Genomic DNA, 20,079 nt, shown 5'->3' with positions numbered 1-20,079 from the left:
ACAGATCCCTGCTATGGCCAATAGTATTCCATACTGTATTCCAACATCATCTCAAATACAAAAGCCGGACTAGGAGGGGTTGGCATCATGTCTGCTGTCCTGGGCCTTGCTGCTGTCACTGCTACTCTGCATTTTATTTTAGTTCAGGGAAGTAGAAACATTTTGTTGCTATTCTTTCTGTTCTTGGCTGGGTGTCTTTTGGGGTGGTTTATGCATCTAGAGTAATGAAATCTGGTTTTAGTGGGAGGTAGAAAATTGTTGTTATATCCCACTTGTGTTAGTGTGTGTCACATTGTAGTTTTCTTTTAATTTTCTCTTTCCTGTATAAACATATACAATTAGTTTCAGTATAAACCTAGTTTAAGTTTCCAGGTTTTTTCCTTTCTCCCTTTTCTCATCAGGGAGATGAACACTCTGTATTGGGCAGTTGGCACTTTGCCAGCTCAACCCAAGATGGTTACAACAGATTTTGGGACAGCCTTGCTGCAAAAATGCACTGTGGAAATGAGATCCCTCTGACAAGAGTTTCTTGCTCCCTTTGTGCCTGCAGAGCCCCCGACACCCATCGCCCCTCCAGAGCATTCCTCGTTTTCATTTCATCATAGTGGGGTTTTTAATTGAAATTGTTTAATTGTAACTTGCAAAATTGTTGCTTAGCAAAGTCTTGTTTAGGTTTTCCCCTTCTACTTTTGCCTTCACACCTGCACTTTTGTTTTTCATGGTCAATCTGACAGCAGACCTCTGAGCAGAAACTTATGCTGGCACTGTAAGATTTTTTTTTTGTCCCGTATTACCCAGTGATGATGGTGACTAACTCCTGCCAAGAGACTGCAGAATGCAGTATCACACTGAAAGGTCATCATTGTGCTTTCCAGATTTGTTTTGATTGCCAAGTGGTAGAAATGTAATGGCCTTTCCTTTCAGATTATGTGTTATTTTGCACTGTGGATCCAATGGACTTTAAAGGAAAAAACATGAGTACATGAAAAAGGTGTATTTTTTCAGTATTGTGAATTCTTGGGTGCATAGGTAGAATTGGCAGTTGTAAAGCAAATTGTGCAAAAATACTGTGTTTTAAATGAAAAGTGTATAGAATTCTCTACATACCTTACACTGATGGTGGTTTAAATACAGATGCAATGTTTTTTCAGAGTTGCTTTCAGTAAAACACCAATTGAATAAACATAGAAAATCTTCAGTCTGCTAATACTAAAAGTGCTGTTCTGTTAATACTCTCAAGTGTGCAATTCGATTTTAGAGAAGTTAGGTTTCCAAATATTGTGATCATAGTCTCCTGCTGAATTTTCTTTCTCTATCAAAGTAAGTTATTCTTGGTTGTTTTTATGCCTAGGTACTTCCATGTCTCGGTGTGAATCAAGTGGTTCAACTTCTATACCAAAAATTAAACATAAATATCTGGATATGCCTACAGCTAAACACAGGGAAATGGTAATGCCAATGTCATTTCTCTCATGGAATAAAGCTGAAAAGAATGTTTTGTTGTGGTTTGGGGGGTGGGGGTTTTGGGCTTTTTTCGTTGTTGTTTGTTTGAAGGAAACTTCTGTTCATGTTTTTAACTTTGTGCAAAACCACTGTATAAAAATTCTTTGAGGAAAAATCATTGATATTACACTTTATTGGTATTTGTGAAAAATATGTGAGTATGTTCCCATATTGTTTTCTGTGATCTGATGTGTTTCACAAGTCCAGTTATCTCCAGATGCCTAGAAGATGTTAGAAAAGATGGCACAGTGTTCGGCAGAGATTTGATGTGTGGCCTGCAAGCTGTTCATGTTTCAAACCTGTTTGAAATCTGCTTTGAGTTGTTTTGCAGACTGACAAGTTTTCTTGAAAAATTGTTTCAGATAGTGTCTCTGATACAGAACAATCCAGTTGTGATTGTAGAAGGAGCAACTGGCAGTGGTAAGAGCACACAGATTCCACAGTATATTTTGGATTATTGCATGCAGCAATCTCTCCCCTGCAACATTGCCGTTACCCAGCCTCGGAAAATCAGTGCCAGCAGCCTTGCCAGGTGGATTAGCAAGGAACGATCATGGCCCCTGGGTGGATTTGTAGGATACCAGGTATAAAAATTTGTATTTAAAAATGCATGTTTTTATTTTGCTATTTGCTTTATGCTAACCTGAGATTTTTTGGGGGCTTGATTGCTTCATTTTTCCATCTAAAGGTTTTTACTGTCATCCTTTCTGAATGCTGTTCTTTGTCTAGATGTCAGATGGATCTATAATAAATACTGTAATAGAAAAGATACTTTTTTCTTTTTGGTTTTAAACACAAAGTTTAATTTTCTTCAGATAGATTGGAAAACAAAGTAAAAAGGCTCTTCATGCTTAATCACCAAGTTTCAGTTCTGAGAGGTGAAGGCTTAGGATAGTTCTGTGATTATGATCTGGCATTATCTCAAATTTTAACTGAGCCAATATTAATAGCCTCCAGCTATCATATTGGTAGCATTACTATGGGCTGTAGTTGTGGTTTAAGCCCAGCTGGCAGCTGAGCACCACACAGGTACTCACTAACCCCACCCCTGCCAAACCTGGTGGAATGGGGAGGAGAATCAAAGTAAAACATGTAGGTTGAGACAAGAGCAGTTTAATAATTGAAACAATTTAAAATATAATAAGAATAGTACGTAATGATTAAAAAATAGTAACAAAACCCCCCAGGTGATGCACTATAAAGTTGCTCACCAACCGCTGATTGATGCCAGACCCATCCTGAAACTGCTGATTGGTTCCCCTTAAAGGGTAAATCCCCAGTTTACATACTGGGCATGAAGTGCTATGGTGTGGAGTATCCCTTTGCCCAGTTCAGGTCACCTGTCCCAGCTAGTGCTCCCTCACAATTCTTTTGTGTATCTCCTTACTGGCAGAGCACAAACCACAATAAAACCCTTCTTGTCTTAGGATGAACATGACAGCAACAACCAAAACACCAGTGTGTAATCAATGTTTTCCTAAATCCCCAAAACACAGCACTGTACCAGCTACAAAGAAGACATTAACTCTATACCAGGACAGTTAGGTATATTGGTTTTTCCAAAGTAAGCTCCACATAAAGTCTTTGGTGTGATTTGACACCTTGAATTAATTATTCAAAAAATTGCTTAATTGATTCATTGGGCTAATGAGTCTTGAAGACCTAAAATGGAGCTGTGCTTCCAAACTGTCTTCAGGACAGTGTATGTGGATGTGCTGTGCTTGTTTCAGCAGCCCTTGTGTGAGCTGAGTAGGAATGGAGGTAAAACAGCTGAGTGTGGATGTGCCTGCTCTAGGCTAATGTAAAAGCTGCAAGTGAAACATGGTCACAGCTCTGCCTGCCTGGATAGGCAGCACCTGACATAGCTGAAGTTACAGAAGTACTTCAGGAATCAAAAATCTACTACATAACATAGGGTTGTAGAACTTTCCTCTCAGGAATAAGTTACCTGGCCTTGGTGGTATCTTACAGATCATTCCTTTTCCTGTCTAGTACATTCTGGGAAAGTATTTTTCATGTTCTGCATATTAATGGAAAGGATCATGCCCATACCTTTAGAAGTCTTTAAAGAATTCTCAGGTTAAAGCTCCTAGCAAGGAATTTTGATAATAAACTTCACAGTTTTAAATTTTAGTTTTTTTAAATTTCTCTCAAAGAAAAATCAATTAACTGGATCTGGGCTTTGAGGACACTTCTGTGCAGAGATTTTTACAAGTGTGAGTAAATAATTTTGGTGGGTTTGCACTGTTTCATTTTGGAGTACTTTCAAATGCATGTTTCTGTAAATATATTAACTATATACATCTTATATGTGTTTTTCTTAAATTTGTTAGTTAAGTTTAGAGAACATTTCAACAAAGGAGACAAGGCTGCTGTATATGACAACTGGAGTTCTTCTTCAGAAAGTAGTTTCTGCCAAGAGCCTAACTGAATTCACACATATTTTCATTGATGAAGTAAGTTGTTAAATAAGTTAAGTTTCATATTAAGAAAGCCTTCTCTTTTTTTCTCCCTTACTATGTAAGAGAAAAGCAGACATCTACTTGTAAAGATGCTTTGTATAAGTTGTCTGAGCTAACATTTGCTGAAATAGGCTTGTGTCAGCCTTCCTTTGAGCAACAAGTTTAGAATTGAGCATGTGGGGAGGGTTTTGTGAGTGCTTATGTTTTGATATGTTTTTTTAATCCACCTCATGGAATTCAACAACCTGCCTGGCTAGAGTCATTAGGAAGAGGCAGCTAGTTTTCGTTCACTTAGGTATTACAAAGAGTCTTTATGCTTCAGGAATATCCTGAAAAATACCCCTTTGCATGTTCCATCTTTTGGCTGAATTTACAGTTCACCCATATGGATTCATTGCTATTGCTGTCACTTCACTAAAAAGCTAAAGAAAATACACTTGTAGGTTTTTTGTAATTTGAATAATTTTTACATGTTTCTGTGCTTACTTTGTGTGAAAAGCAGTATTTGACTGTTAATCATAGATGAGAGACTGTGCTTTCACAAACCATGGATGTGGGACGTGGTGATACAGAAGAGGACTTAAGGGTTTGTTTGGGGTTTTTTTTGCGGGGTGGTGGTGTTTGGGTTTTTTTGTTTTGTGTTTTTTGTTGTTATTGCTTGGAGTTGGTGTTTTTTGTTTTGCTTGCTTTGTAAGTTGTCTTTTTAATTTTTATTCCATAATGCTGTTGTAGTTGAGAGCAACTTCAGTTCTTGGATATTTGAGAAGCAGGGAGATAGTACTTGAAATACCATTAGATTCCTAGAGTAACAAGGAAGGGTGTCATGACTGCACTTGAAATTGTAATCCTGAAATTGGAATTTGAAATTGGAAACTTTGAAAAGATTGAGCAAATAGTTAAATTTTCATATGTAGAAACTTTTAGGACTTCATTCAAACATACAAAAGAACCTAAATCCTAAAGAGCACTCTAATGTATTAGTAGTCTTGCCAACCTTAACGTTTTAAAGATAAGGAAATCAGGGTAGATGTATATTCAAAAGATGAACAATAGAAGATGCATACACAGAGAAGTGTTAGATTGTTCATTTAGTTTTAAAAATTATTAGTCAGATACAAAAGTTATAGTGAAACTTTCTGGCCCATTACACCAGGAGAACGGATTTTTCCAGCTCTGCCTGGGTGCTGTGATTTGAACTGATGGTATCAGTTTGTACCATTTCTTTCAGCAGCATCTGGCTGTCAAGACTGTGTGTGTTTTGCTTCCCCAGGCAAAATTCTAGTCCCTCCTGTTCCCCATATGCCAAAGTCTCAACTCTCTTAGAGCACTGCAGACGTTTAGAAGCCTACCCAAACAAACCTAGAACAAAAGTCTTGACTTCCTACAGCAAGACCTTACTGACAGTCTGAAAACTGCCTTATTTAAATTATTTTTGTAATGAATATAAGGCTATATTTATATTATATTAGAATATGCTAATTACCTTACAGCAGTTGAATACTGACTTCCAGAAAAAGCTGCTGCACTTAATTTAATTAAACTGTAATTTAGGAAGGGGATATGATCATCATAGATAATGTTGAGAAATATTTGTTGAACTGCAAGGAGCAGGCAGAAAACTCAGGTGCTAGGATATAAAAAGAAGTGGGTGTAAATTTTTTTTAAATCTTTTTCATTTTAGAAAAGAGTTGTGTATTTTGATCATAGCTAGAAGCTGTTGGGAATGGGGCACATCTATTCAACTTGGTTGGTTTTCAGGCAAACCAACATAGTCCCTTCCTGGATCATTTGTGATCTTAGTGGTACAGTTGATTCACCCAGCATCAGTATCACTTTAGCTTTTATTGTCAACTGGAGTAGAACCAGTGGCTGGAGCTCATAATTTGCTTTTTAATCATTATCCTATGATTTTTATGACTTAATAGTGACATATGATTTTTCACAAAAGGTGCTGTAGTCATCTGAACACCCTTGTTGGGATTTTAAAGTGTGATTAACATGCATAGTCTTGAAAAGTGTGTTTTCTTTTATGAAAATGTATTTTTATTCCAAATTACAAAAATAAACCATAAAATTGAGTAGGAAACCAAGCGATTGTCAAAAAGGTGGTCATAAATTAATTACAAATAATTTGTGCATTATGCCTTCCAGGTGCATGAGCGTACAGAAGAAATGGATTTCTTGCTCTTGGTGACCCGTAAACTGTTGTATACAAATTCCCAGTCTGTAAAGGTGGGTTCAAATGGAATTCTGCTTTTTTCTCACAAGCGTATTTTTGTGTATTTAATGAATTTACCACAAATTTATTGTGTTACTGTTTTGCACTAAAATATTATTTAGTTTGTTGCTCTTCATAAGTAAGCAAGCGAAAGGGCACTATTTTCCAGGCTGCTGTAATGTATTCTGAGAGACCTTTTTTTTTCCACTCATGTTAAAATGCATTAGTTTCTAAAGCCTGCTTAAGGCTAAAAAATGCAAGATGGATATTTGACTGGAATTACGTATTGGATATTGAGGGCAGTGCTTATCCTTGCTTAAATATGGTAGCACTGGAAATACTGAGCTTTTTTTCTTAAAGTAGGAAAAATAGCAAAAGACAAGAAATGCTGTGTTGTAATTTCTGGGCAGAACTGGTAGTTAAATGTGGCTGAGAATTTTCTCTGCACTTTAGGCACTTGTGCTTTGTACTAAAGCAGTGTACAGACTTTTAGCATGACCTTTTTAGTCTTTGGGGTCTCAGTCAGGAGCTCTTGAATTGTGAGAAATTAATTACAAGGATGGAGTTGGGCTAACTCAGTATCTTTTTGTGCAACTATTCGAAACTACAGATATTTTATGACACTGTCTCTTCAGTGCTTCAGTTTAGTTGTTTAATGTGATTTTTTCTGTTCAAAGCAGACATAAGTCGATTTGTAGGTTGACTGGTTTTGTTGTCATTGGAAGGGAATCTGTTCTTATATGCAATCCATTGCATTGATTTGAACTCCCTGTAAGAGGGGTTCTGTTGGGTGAGACCAAACAGTGCAGTTTCCAGTAATGACTAATAGCGGTTTTTGGTATCATCTGGTGGGTCTTTAGACATCTCCATGCTGTAAAAGTGGTTTTGGACTGCTTAATCTTGAAGAACTGTGTGCTCTGGTTATCCTCTATTTGAGTGTGTTTGTCTGTTCTGTTGGGGATACAAGCTTTTTGAATTTCTGCTTTAGGAGTAAATGAAACTCTTTACTCACTCACATGATCTTTCAGGCACTCTGTTAAGAATCTGTCATTTCCTTTCATTTTGGAAGACCCCACACAGATTACATCGTCCAAATTGCAAAGAGTGGTTTACAAGAAAGGGTAGTTTATTATTCCTTGCCTATAATTGCAGTTATGATAATTTAGATTGGATTTTTTCAGTAGCCTTCAGGGGAGATTATATTTTGCTTATTGTCCTGGCATAGGTGAGCCACTGTCTGTTGGTGCATGAGGCAGTTCATGCTGTAGTGGGACAGGTTTCATGTAATATTGGCAGAATTATGTCCTTTCAGGATCAAACTAAATAACTTCATGGTTTAGTCTGCCCTCTGCGTGTGTTCCTTGTGCTGTTATCTTTACTTTGTAGCTGAGCACTGTGGTACAACACCCACTTCATTGTCTTGCCTTCATGTCAGTTTGTGAGGGCAATGCTCTTGTATTTTATGGCATTTTTGATTTGGCATTTTATCAGGAGTCCTGTATAGGTTTGGTTGAACTTCTACAGTGTTGTCCACCCTAGGCATCTAGCCTGAGCCATTCTCTTACAGGTGCTTACCTTTCTTCATGTGCTAGCTGGGCTATCTTAAGCATTTAGCCTTGATTGTCCTAAATGTACTTGTGTTACGTACTTATAGTAACTAAAGTTAGACTGTTGTAGCATGAAGAGTAAGTGGAGATTCCTATGGAGTGGGGCATTTTGTGTTAAAATTGTTTTACATTTGCTATGCATTTTTTAACAGGTAATACTGATGTCTGCTTCCATCAGCTCTAAAGAATTTGCAGATTACTTTACTCTTCCGGTTCCTAATGGGCCAAATCCAGTCTGTGTATTTAAGGTGGAAGGCAAACCTTTTGCAGTTGAAGAATATTATCTTGATGATTTGAAGGAGACTGTTGATTTTAAGGTAGTGTAAATATAATTTCATTTCTTTGGGTAGAGTAAAGAAAAAATAGAACAGTCAATAGACAACTGTGGAATAAAATACAGATGATGAATTTTACATTATAGTTCTAGATAAGAATTAATACATGATGATAAAATGGGAGTCTTCGCACCATCAGACTAGTTTCTTTCATGTAACAGAAATGGAATGTCAAATGCTGGGCATTTTAAGCAGTTTGAGGCGTTTTGTTCGATATGTCATTTAAGGTGAACGATATAAAATTCTGTGCAGAAAGTAATATATGAAGATTTTACAGATCTCTTTGAATATAGCAGAGAAAATCAGGGAGTATTTCCTGGGTTGATTCATGTTAGTGTTATGTATCAGAGGCAGAAAGTGCTATAAAAGAGTTATCAGAAAACAACTGTTTGTGATTAGTAGCTTGATGTTGCCAAGTTGGCTTCTCTTGGCAACTGAGGCTTTAAAATTTTTCTTTGCCTTTTCTTTAATTTTTTTTTTCTTAATAGCCCCAGAGATGTTATGCAGCAGTTCTGAAAATATTTCAGTTGTAGCTACATAGGCCCCTGTAGCAAATATGTAATTTTGAATAATGAAAATATGTTAGAAAAACAGATACCTCTCAGATCCCTGGTGGGCTCTTGGCAGTGTTATGAGTGCACTGGAGAGCTGCTGCTCTGGTGCCTAAGGAGGGTAGCAGTGGCTGAAGATTTGTTTGCTGTATCAGTCTTTAGCTTATAAACTGCATGGATTTAATTTTGAATGTTTTGTTTGTACAGCTTCTGACATGCTATTTTATAGCAAGTATCTGTGTAGACAGCAGATAATGAAGGAATAAATGGAAATATGAATGACTTTGTTTTCTGTGGTTTTATAATAGGAGGTTGTTTTACATTTGAAAAACAGCTAAGTAGGAATTAACTCGAGTGAACTCTTCCAGTATTATGGTTCAAGGCAAAATAAACAGGTTAAAGCAAAGTACAACAAATGCACTCAGGCTTTAATTGTGACACCCACTCCAAAAATAACTGGGACATGGGAGTAGTTATTGTTCAGTTTTCATAAGTCAGAATACTGTTACTGCAATGAAGAACATTAAGGATGCACTTAAAAAGGAGCATTGTGTGAACATCCTTTTACTATTTAGCTTTCATCCCTCAATTCTACAGAAAATAAAACAGTGAAATAAAACTGCTTGAGAACCCAGTCATTTGAGAAACCCAAAAGCTAATAATTAATGCTGCACACAGCACAGGCATTGGTATGCCTCAAAACAGACAAGCTAAAATCAAAGGCTGTCAACTGTTGAAGTTTAATGCAACAACCCAAAAAAATAAACTCTGTGCTTGTAGCAGTTGGTCCATCTGTATTCGTATCTTAGTATGGCTGGTCAGATAGATTATATGGTGCAGATTATGTAATATATGTTGTTTTTTGTAAAAGGTTTCTGATGATGACAACAAAAAGATAACCAAGAAATTCAGCGAGGAGATTAATTTAGTCATGTTGGATTTGTCATAGCTGCACTTGGAGCTGAATGTCAGGTTCCACACCTTTCACCTCGGGGATCATGAGCAAAAGGAATGGCTTTCAGTGCTTAGGCCTTTTTATCCTTTTTAATTTTCTCTGTGGCTTTCTTTTTTCAAGTTTTCATCCAATTCTACGTCCTGTGTTGTCTTGTATTGTCCTGTCTATAGCCATTCAGGAGAGTGTGTTTGTCCAAGTAGTTACTTGTGCTTTAGGGCACCAATAGAAGCACATAAGTGCTTTGGATTTTCCTTATTTATATATATGAAAAAAAATGGACACACTGAATAATAAAGCACTGATGCTTGGTCTCTATCTTGTTTCTTATGGTGCTTTCTGTGAAGATTTTCTCTGAACACTAGTTACAATTAAAATCTACTTAAAAACATGAAAGGTCTAAGATGATTTGTGTAACATCTTAAAAAGAAAGTAGAATGTGAGTGTTAAGACAGTTACTGAGCTAACACTGCCATATGGAAGCAGGGGCACATCTTTCATCATGCTAAAATCAAAATCAGTTGGATAACTGCCTGAGGTACAGGCTTCAGGCTTTAGTTCTTGATGTTTTGTTTTCACCTATAAAAGCCTGTAAAATTCACATAAAAGGATACAGCAATTAAAAGAAAGCACAGTCTTTGCTCTTGAGATAAACAGAATTTTTTCCAGGTTTCCTTTTGATTTTAAAATTAATAACTGTAAACCCAGATTACATATATCTTAGCTCATTCGTTAAAGCATCTCAGTTGAAATCAGGTTAGTCCCTTGTACCTGTCTCTTTGCTGTGAGGTGTGAACCTTTGACCCTTCTAAAAAAAAAAAGTTAAAATAATTCAATGTCCCTATATAAATATAGAATTCTTTAATGAATCCTATGGAGCTCTTGGCTTTAAATACATCATTTATTTCTCCATGTGATAATGCTTTAAAACTATGCTTGAAAATAAAAAAATTCTTTGTGTAGTTCTGACTTGGACAATTTGTGAATTCATTGATATCAGTTGTGATTTGGAAGATAAATAAAAATGCCAGTCATTGTTTTTACTTCTGTATGCCTGTTTGCAGTAAACAATTTGCTGTGGCTATACGGACATCTAACTGAATCAAAGAAAAAAGCTTTCCACTTGAATTACTTCATTTGTAGGAAAGAATAAAAATAAGTGAAAGAAGGCAAGAAACACTCTTCAGTGTGACACTGGTTTATCCTTGCCCAGATAATGGATCATTTCTAGGTGGTACTGTTTAAATTGTGAGCATGGGCTTACAGAAGGTAGTTTCTTTTGGCATAATAGGCTTTCTATGCACATTGTTTTTGGTGTTTAACAGGATTGTGATTTTTGTCATATCAACAACACCCCTAAGGCCCAAGGAATCATCAAAACACTTCATGAAAAAATGCATGAGGGCTCTGTCTACAGGCAATTTTAAAGCTGGCTGTGTAAATGCTTACCTACTGTTATGGAGAGTATTGGAGAAATGAAATCCAAATTAATTGTGTAGTTTATTCAGTGAGCAGATTTAAAAAATGAAGTGCATAACTGCAAGTCATTTTTGGCTTGCAAACTCCAAATCCCTGGTACTGGACTTGGAGTCCTGATGAAGGTAGTGAGCTGCTGTCAAAAGCTATTTTGACTGCTTTATATTATTTCAGTCAGGTCTGACTGGCTTTTGGATTTGCTGTTTGTCACATTGTTACCTTTTATTAGGAGGTACCTGGAAACCTTGTCATGTTAAAAGAACACTAAAGGTACAATTGGTAGCAAAATTGCAAAGACAAATTTGACAGTTATTTGGGCAGGGATGATAAAACCCAAAAATCTTATGTTCGAGCAGCCCAGAAGAGATAAATCACTTGGATTTTCACATATCTTGGGGTGGGAAAAAAAAGTATTTAGGTACTTTCAAGAAGTAATGTTTTGTGACCCTGAGATTAGCTCAGTTGGTTAAAACTCGGTTGTAATAATGCCAAGGTCAGGGGTTCAATCCCCTGTGTGGGCCATTGACTTAAGAGTTGGACTCGATGATCCTTGTGGGTCCCTTCCAACTCAGAATAGTCTGTGATTCTGTGTTTTCTCATGCACTAATCGAGCTTCTCTGGAAAAGTGTTACTATAACCAGTGTAAAATGAAGTGTGGAAGCCCTGGGACTGACAGAGTTGTACACCTGGAAAGTCTGCCTGGGTGGTTGATTTCAGGGGAGTCAGAGAAGTGGAAAGAATATTGCCCCTTTTTTATAGATGGCACTTTTTTATCCCCCAGTCCATCCTGTGCCGGAAGACAGCAGGATAATTTTCTCAGGGTTTTCAGAAGGGAGTCTTTCTGAAGATGCCAAGGTCTCCTGATGTAAGGGTTGGAAAGCTGAGGACAGAGGTTGCAGTAGCAAAAGCTGATCTAAGTCAGTGTTGCTGGATCAATGGTAGTAGCAATGCTTTGGTGATTCTGTCATGAACTCTTTCAGAATGGAAACTGGTAGAAAAATAGGTAATTTCATTTTAATAGTTTAGATAGCTCAGTTCTCTGTGACTTTTAGCTCTGAAACTCTTGGTCTGGTAAAGAGTTTGCACTAGAATGAGGAGAAACCTGAGCATGGAAGGTGAGCAATGATGAAAAACCACTTTCCCGCAGCAAAATTTTGTGATATTGTAGACCTATTCCAAAACATGTTTAGTTCATTTAACATTTTATTTTAAAACTGAAAAGTGATTAAGTTACAGTCTTTGCTCTGAAGACTTGATTATTTATGTTCTTAAATGTTTCAGCCTTGAGTATGTCACAGAATGCTAAAAACAATGCAGACAGAATCATCATGGTTCTGTTGTGAACCACAGAACAGTAATCCTATGACAGGCCAAAACACAAGATCCATTAAATGCAAAAACAATTTGAGTAAGGTGTGTGATTTGTATGCAGTCAGGTGGAGACCTGCATTGCAGTAGCTGTGAGAAGCATTGCACCTTCCTTACACAAATTCCTCTCTGTGTCATCCTGTTCCCATGGGTTGTGATCAGTGTCATGTGCTTAAAACTCCTTGATAGGAATATGTCATGCAAATGAGTGGAGTTTGGCCTAATGCTTATCTTTGGTAGGTAAATACCAGAAGTGTTTCTTTAGCATTAGAATGGTTGGATGCCTGAAGAAAAATGTCTGTTTAGCAGATAATGAGTGCATCAGATGAAGTAACTTCTTTGTGCAAGCTTCTGTACGGGATCAGTTTAATTGAAAAGCCCTTGACAAATGGAAATACATCCATGAGCTGCAGTCTTTTGACCTGTTACACTGTGTTAACTTCAATACCTTCTTCTCTAAACAGCTTCTTTCTCAAAGCATTGAGGAACCAGTGATAAAAAAGAAAATGTATGAAGTAGCAGTGTCTCTGATTGAGTCGTTTGATGAGTTTGAGATGATGAGGTAAGGCCCAGATCAAGACCTGGAATCAGTGGTTCTTGGTGAAATGAGACATTAACTAAGTAACAGCAGCAGCCCTTATAGTATAGTTACTAGTGGTAACTTAATTTTGCATGTATCTCTGCTTTTATTTTATATATTTGTTTGATTTCTACCATGTATTCTTGAAATGCACTTCATGCCCTGGAATGTAAGTGATCATTCAAGACAGCCTTGTCGTATGGAAACTCTATTCTTTGCTGTAGACCACAGCTAAATGTTGTTTATATGAAGAATAAAACTGGAGCTACTATTTTGTATTATAAACTGAAACATACATTAATCCACAGAAAAAAAAGAATAAAAGCTAGGCATTAATTTTCACTAGCTGTTTAATGCCTTAATGTCATTTGAAATAAGTAAATACTGATTTGTGTTGCTCTCCGTGTTTTCTAAATTGATGTCCAGTATCTGAGAAGGTAACAAAGATGCTTCTACAGCTTTGGTCTAACAGTTTGTATTAAGTTTAGGAATGATTTTTGTTCTCATATATTCTAATAATCTATAAAAGTATGTTGAAGTAATCTCGTTGTGTAAGTTTAATATTTTCTTTTCAAAGTTAGTGTTATGTCAACTTTCACATTTTAAGAAAATGTTAATTAACTCATCTGGGCAGTTACTGGGTGAACCACTGAAGTACAACTATTGATGGAGGTACATAAATACAGTAACTATTCTAATTGGTTTTAACTGTTTTACAACATATGATGACTCGTAAGCTTTTTTCTTAGTTATTTCTTTTGATTTGATCAATTGAGCTGTTTTACTGTAGTTTGGAATAGGCAAATTATGCTTCCTTTTACTCATAAGCCACCTTTAATAAGGAAACATGAAGGAATTAGCATTTCAGCCTTCAAATACACGAAGGACTAACATGCACAGTGTTGTGTACCTTCCATTAAAAATTATGCTTTCTGTTTACTATAGTTTTAGAGGCTGAAGCATACTTGTAAAAAATCTTACATCAGGAATGAATACAGCAGAAAAATGAGTTCTAGATTCTCTCAAGGTGATTTTGACTCGCAACAGTTCCATTAAAGATGCCTCCCTTCAAGTTTGTCATGGCCTTTGGTTGTTATAGTGGTTGGGATTTATGCATGTTCAGCTTCTGTTAAAGGTGTCTAGTGGTATCTTTAGAATACAAGGACATTACAGATACTTAAAAAATTACTGAATAGGTACACTATGTTCTGAGTTCAAGATCTTTGGTAACCAAATTCTGATTAACTTAATTGCTGACTGTTTCTGTTTTGACATGGTTTTGAGGAAAAAATTAAACCTAATGCCCTAGATGTAGTGTTTATATACTGTGTTTTTCAGAAAACATAGTTGCAAATAATGGTTTAAATTTAATTTCTTCAGGAAGTTTAAATAAAGCATATTACAAAAAGTATACAGTTCTGCTTGTTGTTTCAGAATAAAATAGCTTGTGATAATGAAGTAGATTGAGGTTGTAAAACTAATAAAACTGTGTGTTCGTGTTAGGGAGAAAAGCAACCTGAGTGATATATTGGAACGTGGCAGTGTGCTAGTATTTTTACCAGGTGAGTATATGTTTTAGTAACTTTCTTTTTTGTCATGTGTCATCTGATGATCTTTTTCCTAGCACTTCTTTTATGGATTTATTAAACACATACTTAACTGAGGTTGACTGGTATAAGTGGGCATTTTGTTAGAAAACTTGTTTCAGGGTGATGATAATTGGAAAAGCTGTGAGTCAAAAATTAGGAGTTATTGTTGTGTTTTAAAAATAAATTAATAAAATTAATTTTGCAGTTAATGCACAGAAATGTAGTTGCTTAATGTTTTAATGTAGTTATGCATTATTGAATTACAGAGTTCCTAGGATTCTTTTAGAGATATTTTCTTATCTGCATATAGTGTAGTCTTTACTTAGATTCTTGTTGTAAAAGATTCACTTTTTTCTTTCCATGTACATTGGCTAATGTAGTTGTCATGCTCAAAAGCACACACAAGGACACAGCAATTAATGATTAGAGAACTGATATATAGTCTCCTGTAAGGAATAAACCTGTTGTCTTGCAAAAAAATGGTTGTATGCTTTTGTTTTTATTAGTGCTTCTGTCCCTGATGGCTTATAACTGCAAGTGATATAATGAAACTTTTTGTTTAAATACTTTTGGTAAATTCATGGAAACCTGTACAGGTCATGCTTTCTGAATGGGCTGGTACTCAGGTTTGTGTTTTATTGTTGTTGTTTTAGTGTTTAGCCTTGGCTGATTTTAAACTGGGTACTCAAGACTCATCTTGAACAAGGACAGCAAATACCTCTTGAAATTTTCCTCATGAATGGACTTTATACAGAACTGGAGAAGAGAGGAGGAGAGCCCTTAGCTTACAAGAGGGCAGCTGAGACAGAGCTTTGGGTAAAAATAGCCTACACATTTAGGACAGTAATTTGAGATGTTTAAATTTTTTGAGTGCTTACAATTATATAGCATTTTGTACATTAAAAATAACATTCCCATTGACTTCTCAGGTTGAGTGTGCAGCAGCAGCCAGAAAGAGCTGTGCTGGGGGGAGTGCTGGTAAGTGATTTTTTGCCCACTGTCTTTGTGGAACTCAGTGATGGGGCAGAATCAACTTCCAGAAAGAAGCTGCAGTTGTCTTGAGTAGGATTTCACAGTTTCCCTTCTTGTAGTTGCCTGTCTTGTTCAGTGCTTAATTTTTATTTTTGTTTTTGTAATGTTACAGCTTCTGATTCTTTACACGTAAATGTTCTTCAGTACTCAAGTCTCCTTTGGCTTCAGATCTTGTCTCTGTAGGTAACAGGTGATACAAAATGCCATGTTGACTGTAGAGTGTTTGTGTTTTTTTGGTTTTGGTTTGTTTGTTTTTTTAACGTACATGCATGAATATATTCCCAGTGATCTCCATTGTGTTCACAACCAGTCTTAAATCTGGCTTTTTTTTTTTGTTTCTGTGCCTGATATGGCAACCTTAATGTTTCTTGAGCATATATATTGATGTATATTCTTGAGAGTTTTTAAAGAACAATTTGGAAAAAGAGGTCAAACTGTGTTGACTGAACCATGACTAAGCTACGCCTTCAGATGCAGAACATGCTTCGCCACACAAGGTGAGGGGCTAAATGAAAGCAGGTTGTAATTCTCTTTGGGAGCCTGCAAGGCATGGCCTCATCTGCTTGCTGATGTCAGGCACAAAAATGAAAAAATGCCAGAATTAATACTGGTTGTGCAAACTTAACGTAGATCACTGGGAATATATTCATGCATATATGTTAAAAAAAAAAGATGGCTCTGCAGTTAACATGGCACTTTATATCACCTGTTACCTACAGAGAGACGACATCTCTGGATGCCAAAGGAGGCCTGAGTACTGAAGGACATTTATGTGTAAAGAATCAGATGCTGTAACATTACAAAACCAAAAAAGATTAAGTACTGAACAAGACAGGCAATTACAAGAAGGGAAAACACGGCATCCTACTTGAGACAGCTGCAGCTCCTTTCTGGAAGTAGATTCTGCTCCATCACTGAGTTCCACAAAGACAGTGGGCAAAAAAATCACCAGCACGGCACTGCTCTTTCTGGCTGCTGCTGCACACTCAACTTGAGCAGTCAATGAGAGAGTTATTTTTAATGCACACAATGGTATTTAATTGTAAGCACTCAAAAAAATCTAAACATCTAAAATGAGTGTCCTAAATGTGTAGGTTATTTTTACCCAAAGCTCTGTCTCAGCTGCTCTCTTGTGCTCTTACTCTCTTAAGCCTCTGTTCTGCTTGTGTTGATCTCTTTCTCTCTTTCATATTTTTCTTTTGCACTTCTTCATGCCCCACTCTCTTTACTGTCTTGGTATGTTTGCGAGACAGATTTTGTAGTTCCCATTTAGTACCAAGACCTGTCTCCCCTGGTGGGAACCTTTTGTTCTGTAGGCACCAATTGTCAACTCCTGTCACTTTTAGAACTGAGCAGGAGATCCTGCCTGCTTTTTAGGTTAGTAACTACTAAACTGATTAATAATGACTATTAGCAGTGATTACGCAGAGTCTGCTCTGCAAAAGATGAATCAGACTTCTTTTAGTTGTTTTTAATCATAAATTGAATTCAAGCCTTGATGTCATATCAAGATATGTCACCAGCCAGTATGGCAAGTAGGGAGCATTAGACTGGCATGTAGTCAAGCAGTACATAGTGGGATGGGGTAGGTCTGGTGTGTTGTGTCCAAATAGACCATATCATGGTGTCTGTGTGTTTTCTCTGTATCTTTAATTACATGCTCTAGTTAATTTTTTCTATATTATAATAATCTTTAAAAGTGATGCTGTTTTTGTATTTCCCACTCTGCATGTTTTTCTCTGTAGTGCTGAAGGTGTTTTGCTTGGAGCTTTAATTGCTTCATCACTGTGCTAGTCATTAGTTTGCTATTTCGCCAGTTATTTGCATTCTTGAGTACTCTTAGTTCATTTGAGCTGTGATGTAAATTAGGCTTCCTGGCTGTCATTTTTAGGTTCTAATGATGTTGCTTTCTCCTCTGGTAACCTCACACAAAAGGTATCTCTGAAACTTTCAAATTTTCCTCTGATTGTCCTGCCACCAGCTTTTTTTTTCCTCCAAATCGCCTTCTCTCCTCTCAGCTGAGACGTCTTTTTACCTTCTGTAAATATAGTCATTTCCCCTCGTTTTCCAGTTTCAGTCTTTCTTAACTCCACTAGTTGACTAATCTCAATGTTCTCTAATTTCTTTTCCCAGCCAACCTTGTATTATGACCTTGTTGGTTTGTTGTTGAATCTGCTATTTTCCCCCTTGGTTTCTTGCTTTCTGGCATTTTTTCCTTGCTAACCTTAATTTGATCATGATTTCTATCACGTGTAATCTGTCACATGTTCTTTCCCGTAATTTCTGATTTATTTATGCTTCTCTCTTATCTTTCCTGAAAATACTACTTCTTTCTCGTGCATTACGTTTCCTTCCCACATCTGAAGTCAGGTAACAGTCGTAAAGAGTGCAAGAACTTTCACATCCTCTTGCTCAAACTACATTTTGCCTTTGCTGTAAATTGCAGTAATCCTGTACTGCAGTTACAGAACAGTTTCGTTTTTAATATCCAACAAGGGAAATACAGTATTGAACAGATTTTGAAAATGGGGCTTTTGGAATTGAAGTCTCAATAAGAAGTAAACTAGGCTTCTCAGAAGTATTTGTCTGGGGAGGTATTCAGAAGGGTAGCAAAAATTCCTTAGTCATAAGATTTCCCTTGGCAGACCTGCAATCCATGCCCCAGAGAATGGGCACTGGAGCTGCCAAAGGTAAAATGGCTAAGACAGAAATAGCTAATTTTTTTCCCTTGACCCTGGTCTTTGAAAGAACTTGTTTTGGCTGAAGGTACCCAATTTTAGCCTAAAGCATTGAGCATTTGGTGAGCCTTGTCAATTGTAAGAAACTGAAACAAGGAGTAATAATGAGATGTTGTCAGATGGCCTTTATATCTGTTATTGCAATTTTACTTTAGTAGGTATAAGATTAATGCAAAATGGCTCTTGAAAAATTGACTCACTGTGTTTCAGTGACTCATTGCATTTACTGTTTAACTCTTGTACTGTTTTATTATACAGTGACAGGGAGGTAATAATGAAAGTCAGTTAAGAATTGAAATAGATGTTTTAGAATTGTTAGTGATAACTAAAATGCAAACAAACTCATGATTACTCTTTCCCTAGGTTTGGCTGAAATAAAATACATGTTCTCATGCCTCTCAGATAAGTTTAAAAGGTAAGTTGCACCAAATTCGTTTCAGTTCAGTTAAACTTGAACATGAGCTTTTCAGCTGTACAAGTTCTAAGTACTTAATAGGATTTAGCATGGAAATGCAATCAACATTTATATTCTTGCATGAGTAAATATGTCACTAATGTGTTTTCTTTAGGTGGCAAGTGTACCCACTTCACTCATGCGTGACATTAGAAGAACAAAATAAAATATTTATGGCTCCAGTTCCTGGCTACAGAAAGGTAAATATTGTTGAACGATTACTTTTTGTAAAGCATGTAAAACCTTTTGCTTGAGTAGTAATAGCAAATAATAATAATCTATAGAAGAACTATTAGCTGTTCTAACTGAGATAATTTTGTGAAGACAAAGCAGTTTTGGTTTTCAGTGTGTAAACTTGTTGCCTTTCTTAACAAGCTGTTGTTTTAGCTGTTATTTAGACCTCAAGACAAGTGCAGTAACAGGAAGTTTTGCATGATACTGATTTTATCCTTCAGAGTAGCTTGTGCATATTGATTCTTGCACCTGCATGGAAGTACCGTGGTGCTGGTGGGACCAAATCGCGAAGCAGTTCCCCAGTATGGGAGGGACTGTCACCTGCGTTGTACCCACATTTGGGCTGTGGCCTTGGTTTTCTTCATCTACTGTCACTAATAGAGTATCACTGCTCATAGTGTGATGTTTTATTATGGCAAAGGCATAAGGAAATATTTCCATTCTTCCTCTATGTTGTCCTATGCTATACTACTTTTTTATGTTTTTCTGAGCTTAGAACAAGGAAATGCAAATTTTCTTATATTGTAGTGCCTTGTGTAATATTGCCTTTTTTAATATATAGAGTAGAAATGCTGTGTTGCTGTTGCATTTATATTCATAGCAAGTTGGATTTTTCATGTAGAAACACCAGTGTATTTTTAATTTATGCATTAATTGCTCATTTTTGCTTCAAAATTCAGATTATTCTAGCTACCAATATAGCAGAGAGCTCTGTAACAGTTCCTGATGTTAAGTATGGTAAGTCATCTAAATCTTGTAATTCTGTATACCCTATAATATTTTTCTTACTTATGCATATACTTGTAAGTATACTTTCTTGTGTTTTTCCTACTTATACAGCACATCATTGCTTTACAGAGCATTGCTGTTGGAGTGGGATTTTGACAGTTGTTGAATTCTTGCTTTTCCAACAGAGAAATCTGAATATACAAACAAATAGAGCTACTGAGTTGGGGGTTGGTTTTAATCTTCAATGGAGG

General features: G+C 36.5%; 1 protein-coding gene across 1 annotated transcript in view; it reads left to right on the top strand.

Annotated features, from left to right (window-relative positions):
• Positions 1–20,079, top strand: part of TDRD9 (tudor domain containing 9) — a 79,411-nt gene that overhangs the window by 31,063 nt on the left and 28,269 nt on the right. Inside the window, exons 3-12 of the mRNA XM_071559380.1 lie at positions 1,352–1,449; positions 1,866–2,087; positions 3,837–3,959; positions 6,117–6,197; positions 7,943–8,107; positions 12,937–13,034; positions 14,556–14,614; positions 18,775–18,826; positions 18,981–19,065; positions 19,780–19,837. Coding sequence (XP_071415481.1) covers positions 1,352–1,449; positions 1,866–2,087; positions 3,837–3,959; positions 6,117–6,197; positions 7,943–8,107; positions 12,937–13,034; positions 14,556–14,614; positions 18,775–18,826; positions 18,981–19,065; positions 19,780–19,837 — 1,041 coding nt within the window. The remainder of the gene's footprint in view (positions 1–1,351; positions 1,450–1,865; positions 2,088–3,836; positions 3,960–6,116; positions 6,198–7,942; positions 8,108–12,936; positions 13,035–14,555; positions 14,615–18,774; positions 18,827–18,980; positions 19,066–19,779; positions 19,838–20,079) is intronic.

This window comes from Pithys albifrons, chromosome 6 (assembly GCF_047495875.1).
Source record: "Pithys albifrons albifrons isolate INPA30051 chromosome 6, PitAlb_v1, whole genome shotgun sequence".
NCBI classification, from domain to species: Eukaryota; Metazoa; Chordata; class Aves; order Passeriformes; family Thamnophilidae; genus Pithys; species Pithys albifrons.
This window is presented reverse-complemented; position numbering and strand designations above follow the sequence as displayed.